Genomic DNA, 11,401 nt, shown 5'->3' on the forward strand with positions numbered 1-11,401 from the left:
CTAGTGGAAAACTTTTTGCTCCACAATGTAACGTAATGATAAAGTTTTTTCATTTAAAAGAACTAAAATCCTTTGATGCGATTTTAGGACATGACACTCTCAAAGAATTAAAAGCTGTCATTGATACTTCCAATTGCGAAATGACTTTAGATAACAAGCTTATAGTTCCTCTATTACAATACAAGGTACAAGAGGTTAACAAAATAAAAATTCGAGATGAACATCTTGATAAAAAAATGAAGTTAAAATTAGAAGAAACTTTGAAAAATTTTGAGGACCTTTTCCAACCTCCAGATGAAAAGTTACCTTTTACCACAAAAATAAAAGCTGATATCAGGACTTCTGATGAAAACCCTGTCTACAGCAAAACATATCCTTATCCACAAGCATTGAGACCTGAAGTTAATAAACAAGTACAAAAACTTTTAACTGATGGTATCATAAGACCGTCAAGATCACCCTATAATTCACCTGTTTGGATCGTTCCAAAGAAAATGGACGCATCAAATGAAAAGAAATATAGAATGGTCATTGACTACCGAAAATTAAATACCAAAACAATTAGTGATAGGTATCCTATTCCTGATACCTCCACTGTTTTATCAAATTTAGGAGAAAATAAATTCTTCACAACTTTGGACTTAGCATCGGGATTTCATCAAATCCCAATGTCTGAAAAAGATATTGAGAAAACTGCATTTTCCGTTAACAATGGAAAATACGAGTTTATCCGTTTACCATTTGGTTTGAAAAATGCACCAGCAATTTTTCAACGCGTAATGGACGATGTTCTGAGAGAACATTTAGGAAAAATTTGTCATGTTTACATTGATGATATTATCATCTTTGGTAAAACTTTGGAAGAACATTTAGAAAATCTAAAAACGGTTTTAGAAACTTTGAGAGAAGCTAATTTCAAGATACAACCGGATAAGTCCGAATTTTTGAAAACTGAAGTAGAATTTCTTGGTTTTATCGTTTCCGAAGAAGGATTAAAACCAAACATGAAAAAGGTAGAGTGTATTCGGAAATACCCTCAACCTAAAAATCTAAAAGAACTGAGAGCCTTTTTAGGACTCTCTGGCTACTACAGACGTTTTGTGAAGGATTATGCGAAAATCGCAAAACCACTTACAAAACTTTTAAGAGGGGAGGATGGCCACCGCCAAATCTCCAAATTTAATTCCAAAAATACTATTATAAAACTCGACGATGACGCACTTAACTCTTTTAATACTCTTAAAGAAATTTTATCTTCCAATGACGTTCTTGCATTTCCAGATTTTAACAAACCATTTATTCTTACAACAGATGCCTCAGATAAAGCCTTAGGTGCCGTACTATCCCAGCAGTTCGATGATGGAGAAAGACCGATAACTTTCATCTCTCGAACCTTGACGAAAACCGAGGAAAACTACGCCACCAACGAAAAAGAGATGCTCGGAGTGGTTTGGGCATTACATAACCTACGCAACTTCATATACGGTGCACAGCTGAAAATCTACACCGATCACCTACCACTAACCTTTACACTTTCGCCAAAAAACAATAATGCAAAGCTAAAACGTTGGAAAGCATTTCTTGAAGAACATAACTACGACATGCACTACAAACCTGGCAAATCCAACGTAGTAGCTGATGCACTTTCTCGTATCCAAATTAACTCATTAACCCCAACACAGCATTCGGCTGACGATGATGACAGTTCATATATCCCTGCAACCGAAACACCCATCAATGTCTTTAGAAATCAAATAATCTTTCAGACTGGACCTATTTCATCCTATGAACATAATGTCCCTTTTGAAGGATACAACAGACACATATTTATGGAACCACAATTTGATTTTGAGTTTTTGAAAAACAAACTTCAAAGATATCTAAACCCAGGAGTAATAAATGGAATATTAACTGAAGAACGAACTATGGGACTCATACAAGAGATCTACAAATCTCATTACAATCCCAGAACCGTGAAAGCTAGATTTTCTCAAAAAAGGGTTGAAGATATTGAAAATGAAGAACGACAATTACAGGAAATAAAAGACATACATAATTTTGCTCATCGTAACGCTAAAGAAAATTCATTACAGATGATAAAAAAATATTTCTTTCCTCGAATGCACAAATTGATCGATAATTACGTAAAAACATGCGAAATTTGTAAAATGGAAAAATATGAACGTCATCCACAGAAATTTATACCTGTGAGAACACCAATCCCAAAATACCCCGCTGAAATTATACACATTGACATATTTGCATATAACGCAAATTTTCTATTCATAACATCCCTTGATAAATTTTCCAAATATTTAAAAATGAGACCTATAAAATCAAAAGCAATTTCAGATGTAAAAGAGGTTCTCATGCAACTTTTATATGATTGGGATTTACCAGCTCAAATTGTAATCGACAATGAAAGCTCCTTTGTATCAAATGTTATAGAACAACAAATAAAAAATTTAGGTGTACAAATATTTAAAACTCCTGTAAATCATTCAGAGACAAATGGCCAAGTCGAAAGATGCCATTCAACCATCAGAGAAATTGCTCGATGTATCAAATCTCTAAATCCAGAAATCACAGTCAATCAGCTCATGCAAGAAGCAACACATAAATACAATAACTCTATACATTCTTTCATTAAAAATACCCCCAAAAATATTTATATAGGAGAAAATGGAGACTATTCCTATCAAGAAATGGCTTTAAACCGAGAGAAAAATAATGAACGGATTTATCAACTGTACAAACAAAAAGAAGAAAAAATCATACCAAAAAATTATCAGTCATATAAAATCAATTCCTTTGCATATGAAAAAACAAACTCAAATAGCAAACGCAAAAGTAGATACAATATGGTCAAAGTGAAAGAAGATCATAATACTTATATTATTGATTCAAACAATAGAAAAATTCATAAATGTAATCTACGAAAAAACCCCACTGATTAAATAATGTTTTGTATCGTTTCAGTGCTAGCCTGCTACTTTTCGTGTCTATAATTCAGGCTGCAATCCAAATACACGACCTTACAAACAATCCATTAGCCATTGTACCTCTCGGTGAAGCAAAAATAAAGATAGGTTATATACGTATATTTCACCCTATTGATTTGGCTCAGATAGGAGAAACAATAGCCAATATTAATAGAGACATACAAAACAATCCTTCCACTAACCCACTCTATGAACTAATACAAATAAAAAATTATAAATTGCACGAAACATTCTTGAAAATCAAACCATTTGTAACTCGGAATAAAAGGTGGGACACAATCGGAACAGTTTGGAAATGGATCGCCGGCAGCCCCGACGCAGAGGACTTACGAATGGTGAACTCTTCAATCAATTCCTTGGTTGAACAAAACAACAGGCAAGTTCTTATCAACGAAGCCATCGATAAGCGAATTCAAGAGATAACCGATATCACGAACCAAGTTCTAAAAATCGAGAACGAGCGAGAAAAAAATCATTCCATTGAGATTAACCAACTGATAATTCTTTCAAACCTTGACTCCTTGCAGAATCAAGTGGAAACATTAGAAGAAGCTATTCTAATGGCCAAACATGGCATACCCAGCAGCAAGCTTTTATCTATGAGAGATTTTGCGAAAATTTCCACATTCCTACAAAGTCATGATGTTCATATAAATTCTTTTGAAGAATTATTGTCACAATCAAAAGCACAAGTTTTGTTAAACAAAACCCACATTATTTATATGCTTAAAATTCCACAGATGTCTAAAAATGTTTTCGAATATGATTACATTGATTCAATTATTAAAAACACGAAGCGCATAAAAATTAACAATAACTACATAATCAGAAATCTTTCACATGTCTACGAGTTGACGGAACCTTGTGAAGATCGAGATGATTTCTACCTATGTGATGACGCCAAGCTAGATCATGCCAACGAATGCATCTACAAACTCGCAACAGGTAAACATTCTAATTGTACTTTTGAAAAAGTATATTCAGAAGGACTTGTGAAACGCATCAACGAAGACACCATCCTCATCAATAACGCTATAGCTGAAGTATCATCAAATTGTACTGAATCAAGCCAAGTACTTACCGGATCATTCATAATTCAATTTGGTCAATGCAATCTTCACATCAACGGAGAACAATATTCAAACTTCGAGTTAACCGTACCTGGAAGGACATATTTCCCAACAACTGGTCTTCGAGTCAACGAGCTTCATACCATAGATGCACCACCTGCGGAATATCTTCAGAACCTAACCATCGAACATCGAGACAAACTGGAGTACCTGAAGGTACAGAATCATTCATTAACATGGAAACTGAACCTTTTCGGATCATTTGGAATTGGTACAATAATTCTTGTTATTTTCGCAATAATTGTTTTTTGCTATTTCTCAGGACGCAGACCAACTTCAATTTTTTCCATTAAATTCAACAAGTCATCAGAAAAAATTGAAATCAAAGAATTAAATACATTGCTGACATCAGACAAAGGAAATAAAACAGAGTCCACAGAGGAATTATCAGAAGAAAGGAAAAAAGAACTTCAAGCTTTTTTCGATGCTCCAACTCCGTTAAGAACAATTCAAAAGTAATCTTTGCGGACAAAGATGCTTAAGAGGGGAGGAGTTAGCAACGCACCCAAATTCAATTAACTTGGAATGGAATCGGATCGATATCAATTAACCAAACATAAACACTTTCGCTTATTTGCGTCGTCTGCATATTAGCAACATTGTAACCGATGCTGATGTCAACATTCGTCGCATAGCCAGATGATATAAGATGAACGAGACCACCCAGTGAGATCATCCTTCGGATCGCGGGAACCGTACCAAAGATAAACACTTGGATTGTTCCCACAGTCGTGCTGTACTAACCAGAACTAACAAGTTAGCATAAGGCACAAATGTAATTTAGTCTTAAGTGAGGATTCGAATAAAGCAGAGCATAGCTCTGAAAATTATATTTTTTTGATCTTCTCGAAAGAGAAAGTCCTAACTCGTGTTTTCAAAATTCATGATAGTATTGGTGAGAGCGCAAGCAACACCAAATATTTTCAGAGTGTTCCACCGTCCACTTTATGGTGCACTACCAGTGCACTACTTATCGTGAAAACGAGCATGAAAACGATAAAAAGTGCACTACCGGTAGTGCACCGGTGCACCACCACTTGAAAACGAATTCTCTATAAGTTGGATTCATTTCTCTACAAAAAAAAAAAAAAGTTTCGCTGACTGAATGTTTGAGTCAAGACCCATCTCTGGGTCACAATTTAAAAATTATTTTAAATTTTTCATGGATGCTTATCCATTAAACAGGAAGGATCTAAATTGCCCATATCTTGAATACATGGCATCTCTATTGTCTTAAGACATGAACACATGGACTGATCAGTTTTCTGACTTGATTTATTTCTCTTCATGTGATACCTCACTAGTTTTGAGCTTGCCACTTTCCTCGACATATGATCCTGTAATGTGGTCCTGGGGATTCCAAAAGTCTTGGAGGCACGACAGAAGCGATAGTCTCTTTCTCAAGAGTAAGGCTCTCTTGAGTCCAACTACCCCGGATAGTTTTCCTTTGGTACTTGCCAGGCATCTGAAATATGAGAAAATATGTTATAGTAACACCTAACTATTCACAAAATATGCCGGACTTACCCCACTCAAAGATTGATGGTTTTCCCCCACAACATGCATATTTTTTTGAATAAAATTTGTACCACTTTAAAGATTTAACATACCTCAACTCGAATCTCAGCGATAACCAATAAGGAGTAATACCGACTGCACACCAAAAACAACGGATTTGCAATTTTTTTTCACGAGTTAAACCTTAATTTCAAAATTCAACGGTACCACACTTTTCTCTGAGAATACATTTTAAAAGTAAAATTAACGCTAGCACACCAAAAACATTGACGAACTTCAAGCTAGTCTACGATCTGAAATAACCACTATGAAGCACTAAATTGTGGCCAATGGTACGCAGAATGCCCGCGAAAGAGCTGTTTTTTGATGATCAATTGGGGGTGGTCATTTAATCGACGTTGTATTCTAAATTTGGTTTGCAATAAATGGCATAAAATATCAAAAAAGCTTGTTTGTTTTTTGAAATCGACAGGAAATTTGTATACATCCTGATGGCGCATTCTGTATGTTTTTATAAAACTCTTCCAGAGAAACCTGATGACATTTTGCATCAACCCTCTTAAACTCAAGCCCGCCTTTAGGTGAGGTTTACTAAAATCGACGTTAAACCAAACCCAATGCAAACATGATTCAACTTAGGCAGAATGTTTAAAATATATTAATCTAGCAATTCATATTAATGAAAATTTTTCAACAAGCAGGTGTCAAAAGGTAAATCTTAAACAACCATAAAAACATGAGCAAACTGGAAATGGACCTATTTATCTTAAAATTATTATTTTGGAAGCCTTAGAAATTCTTTGTCCATGTGTTTTTCGATCTAAAAAACTGATTGGTAAAATGATTTTGATCTTAAATAAATATTGGCATTCTGGATTGATTTTTTTCAGAAAAAACAGATCCTAAGCTAAGAAGAAAAAACGCAACATATACCCCGTCTACAGGCGGGGTTGGGGAAGAAAGACAAGAAATCTAAAAATATGAACAATATTTACTGATCAATCTTGTACATATTGGTCACCTTAAATTCGAACAGTTCAGAAAGTTCATCAAAACCCCTCGATATCTTGCCATAATTTAATTGTAAAGTGTTGCCATTTTGTCATAATTTGTGATATAATATGAAGAATAATATGGAAAATCAGGGCGCCAAAAACTGTTATGTTTAGCATGAATAAAATTAAATGTCTTTTCTATTTTGATCGTCGACAAGACAGGTCTTTTTCTACCATCCGAAATGGTCTGCACAAGTTAAGTTGTTCAAGTTGAAACATCTCAGTTATATGTGGTATAATTTTTACGAAAACTTTTAAAAATAAAGCTAGGAGTTGATCGTAATATTTTTCAAAATTTAAGAAAAAAATGTGCAAACACTTCAACCGAAGAAGCACTGAAAGTAAAGTTTCTTAGCCCCTGTGGCTCATTTTTTATGTTTTTCGTAGAACAAAAGTTGTAATGGTCTAAATTTTTCAGCGCAAAAAAATCTTGGCTTTCAAAGGGTTAACTGAGTATCGCAGCACAATTCACAATGTTCCATTTGTAATAATCCTTCCAAAAAGCTTACGTCAACGAAAAATTGTGTTTAAGTTAGCAGATGATGTTTTCCAAAATCTTGAAAAGATCGAAGTAGTCATCGACTGAAGCATGACGTGTTTTTTTAAGCTCTGAATTTGCTTTTATTTCAAAAGTGAAATATTAATACATAAATATCAGGAATAATCATAATCAAGCCGAAAAATACCCCAATTGAAACAAGCACAAACTCTCATTAGAATGTTGTCCAGCAGTTTATGGGTATCTAAGGGTTACAAACCTTAAGCATAATCCGTTTGTTAAATCCCAAGCAAAGTATTAGCTTTCATTTTAACTTTTTAGTTTAACATTTGCTTGCGTTGTTTGAAACAAGTTCTTCAGGCATCCCAATGTTTGAGTCTGGATTAATTAACTTTAATTTAGTTGCATTTTTTTGTGGTTTAAAAACTTCTCAGAAACAGCTGAATAACAAATATGAAGCTCCGTACAGTTCATACTGGAATGGATTTGGAACGACCAGAAATTTCAAGATATTGAACCAGGTTATCGATTCCAGAGCGGAGTGTCAATGCTGTGCAATAAATAAAAATTGGTGAGCTTTTTCCATTTTTAATATACATATGTGTACATTTTAATACTTTTTTTATCCATCAATCCTATCTGCCAAGAAGGATTTCCTATAAACGCAAATAACCCTCCCTCTACCTATCTGACGCAGCATCTTTGTGTGATCCCTATATGATTGCATTGACTTGTCACGGTGTGCATTATGGTACCACATTGATTTTCAATAGAAACACTTGAAATGAGTATTGAATCCAGATACTCATTTTTGCATCTAGTGTTAGGCTTGTTTGTTAGTTGTACCTCTTGCATCAGCCAATTCAAGATGTGTGTAGTCACCCAATGCTATGCTATGCCAAATGATGTTTTCCAAAATCTTGAAATCCAATATCAACTCTACGTTTTTATCATTTTGGTTGTGTCTGACTGTTGTGTCAAACTGTTGAATAAATTTAAACGTTGAATAGTTCCCACGGATTTTCAAGACCAATGAAGCGACTTTTTACTGCCTTCAAAATAACAAATTGAAACAAAAGAGCGAAGTATTGAAAAATATCGGAAATTTGAGAAATCCGTTGGGATAATAATAATATCTGATATCTGAATTTACTTGTTTGTAGTATTTTGGACAAAGTAAGGGGGGATGATTCACGCGGAACTGAGTTTGCTCGAACCACTCCCGGAAATCCCTAACCCAAAGCTGATAAACTCTTGAAAATCAAAATTTCCAATATCATCTTCATTTTAGTTTTGATTTGGTAATTCGGAAAATTGTAGAGGTGCCATCCACTACCTTTAAAAAAAATGCAACACTTGGCGCGAAAATCGATCCTCGCACCTAACCATGACCCTGCGTTACTAAATTGGTAGGTCGGTGCGGTGATAGATTTTTTTTTGCCACGTTCAATCTAACACGCAAAGTAAAGTCAAAACACTAAACTGTTGCTATAATTTCATCATAAATTTCACTCCTCCAGCTCATTTGCAACGTTTTCCAACAGCAACCGTGTATCGATCGTTTCCATCATGATGAATGATCGTCGCCGTCTTCTAGTTTACACCGGTGTGTCGTCGCGTCGCGGTTCGGTGAAAATTTCACGATCATCGTGAGCTTGCTGGATGTAACATACGGTTTTCAGTTTCGAGTCCCAGCGATTTTGAATCGATTTTTCTATGCCTCGTTTCACAAGCGCTGGACAGTTCAGCAATAATAAACCTAACGTTTGGGATTTGTTGATCGGAAAATTCGAAGCCAATGCATCGTTTTCTGTTTATTTATTTTCGTATTTAAATGTGTTGATTTTGTTTCTCTAAAACCAGTCCCTTCCATTAGTTAAGGCGCTCACATGATCATGATCAGCTAGAAGTGGAATGCAAATTATTTGATGTTGATTCGAATCCAAGTGCCATTTCTTTAGATTGTCAATGAATGTATATTTCCATTGACAGAGAATAGGGGTGAGGAATGAGGTTTCAAACTGTTGAAGAGGGGTTTCCTGTCGTCATTATTGGAGATCGTAAAATAAATGTGTGAATCAACATTCGCCAGGAATAAGGATGTGGGTTATCAAATGGAAAATAATTGATTTGATGACAAAATGGGTTGTTTCGAAATAAAACGTTTTAAAATGAATAAAGTGTAGTTCTTTTAGAAATGGGACAGTTACGCATGCGTGTATCTCAAAAACCATTCGTTTGATCTAAATACTTTCTATGAAGAAAATGAAGATAATGTTATGATATTTCATGGAAAAATTTCAAAAAAATTATTTATAGTTTTTTATTAGAGAAATTTCTATTTTATTCTTGGTATCGCCCATTGGCCGGCGCACACTTTTTTCAGTCATGGTATTGATCAGTTTTTACAATTTATACTTCGTCAAATTTATATTTTAGGTGGCTTCACCCTTCTTCTTCAATTTCTGATACTTTTCGGTCCGAAACTTCTCTTTTAAAAGTAACTGGAAGCATTTTAGTGGATACAGTAGTTTCGAAATGAACAAATTTGATTATTTTTGACCACATTTTTGAACGTTTTTAATGGAATTTCTTCTGGCAAAATCTGACAATAACGAAGTAAAACCATCATAAGATGTTTTAATAAGATAAAATCGGTTAGTATAAATCATAGGTTGCGGGTGGTACATACAAGATTACTCTTTTAAGGCTTTTAAAAATAGCGAAAACCAAAGTTTCGTTTTGAAAATTTTTGTTTTTTTTCGCAGGAGCTGAATTTTAGCAAATCATTATAATTTTATACAAAATAACCAGCGAATACATACTTTAAAATACTCGGGATCTTGCAACGAGCAGACATGGTATAGGATTCAAACGCTGGAATTTATTTAAAATAGGGTTTTTCATAAGTTTTGTCGTTCATCAGAAATCATCTGTCTGATAGCCTCGGTGCTGGCTTTACAGCTAACGAGCTCTGGAACTACCAAAAAATTTGTTGTTTGAGTTTGGGTTTGAATGAGTCATCATTAGGCAACACTTTCAGCTTATTGAAGAAAATTGTTTTGGACATTTCAGCGATCTACCCTTAGTTTTTCGCTTATTGAAAATTAAAAATACTGGTATGAGACTTGATTACCCTCAACCGTAGTTGACGATCATGTGCTTCACTCCAATGCTTGATTTGAACTTTGTGGACATTATTGACAGTGTTTGCATACTTATCCACCACAAAAACTCAGTAATTCTTTGAATAATCAACGATTTTGTCAGCTAACAATTTGATAATGACGAATTTTAAAGGAATCTGTGCAAAATTATTTTTTTCTTTTTCTCTTGCATCGTACATCATTAAAAAACGCGTGAATCTTAAATTTTGGAAAAAATAGGTCGAATAGTACTTTTTACAGGCAACAAAATGCTGTCAAATTTTTGAATATCCGATAATCAGTAAGCGAGCTATTAGCAAATGAAAGTGTCCCATTTCTAAAAGAACTAAGCTTTACCTCATCGATCAGTAGGGAAGGAAAAATGGACGCTTCGATGCATTTTTGATCAGCACAACGGTTGATCTTGGTATTCGGTCGGCCGTTAGTTATCGTTGAACCGCGAATTCAATCGAACGAATTTCGATTTTCTATTGGCCCGTTTAGCTTTCGGAAGAGAGTAAAATTCCGTCGCGTGTGTTGATATTTCCACAAAGAGGATCACAAAACGCTTAGTACTTAGATTGTGAGTAGCGGAAGGTATTGTGAAGCATCAATCTGATGATTCATTTAAAATTTTGCTAACAAAATCAATTGGATTCTTAACAGTGCTTAAAAAACTAATCCATTCTCTATAAAAGTAGTCTATAGACACATCACATAGTAGAAGCTGTTAATGACGACAGTTCGTGTGTCATGTTTCATCGATTCAATTTGCGGCTCTGAACCTTTGATTCGATTTTTCTAAACATCCAGCCTGTCAGAATCGATTAACATTTTTTGGCAACTGTCGTTTTAGCGCACTTTCCATCAAAAGGATGGAAATTTGTATATATCTACTAGAAGTTGTGACGCTGACAGCAAATTGAATACTTCCTCTATGGGTTGTAGTATATTTTTCGTATTTTTTCTTTCAAATTGTAATTTTTTTTTTAAAATTACATAAATAATGCACTTTTAAATTCAGGATTTGGTTTCAGTGCTTTTCAGTTTG

General features: G+C 34.5%; 1 protein-coding gene across 1 annotated transcript; it reads left to right on the plus strand.

Moving 5' to 3' along the window:
- The first annotated feature begins 2,035 nt into the window (after positions 1 to 2,035).
- LOC129748251 (uncharacterized) lies at positions 2,036 to 4,934 on the plus strand. The gene is made up of 2 exons (XM_055742788.1): positions 2,036 to 4,288; positions 4,395 to 4,934. The coding sequence occupies exons 1-2, from the start codon at positions 3,335 to 3,337 to the stop codon at positions 4,464 to 4,466; spliced, it is 1,026 nt and encodes a 341-aa protein (XP_055598763.1). The 5' UTR covers positions 2,036 to 3,334; the 3' UTR covers positions 4,467 to 4,934.
- Positions 4,935 to 11,401: the final 6,467 nt, after the last annotated feature.

The sequence above is a fragment of the Uranotaenia lowii genome, chromosome 2, assembly GCF_029784155.1.
Source record: "Uranotaenia lowii strain MFRU-FL chromosome 2, ASM2978415v1, whole genome shotgun sequence".
In the NCBI taxonomy this organism is placed as follows: domain Eukaryota; kingdom Metazoa; phylum Arthropoda; class Insecta; order Diptera; family Culicidae; genus Uranotaenia; species Uranotaenia lowii.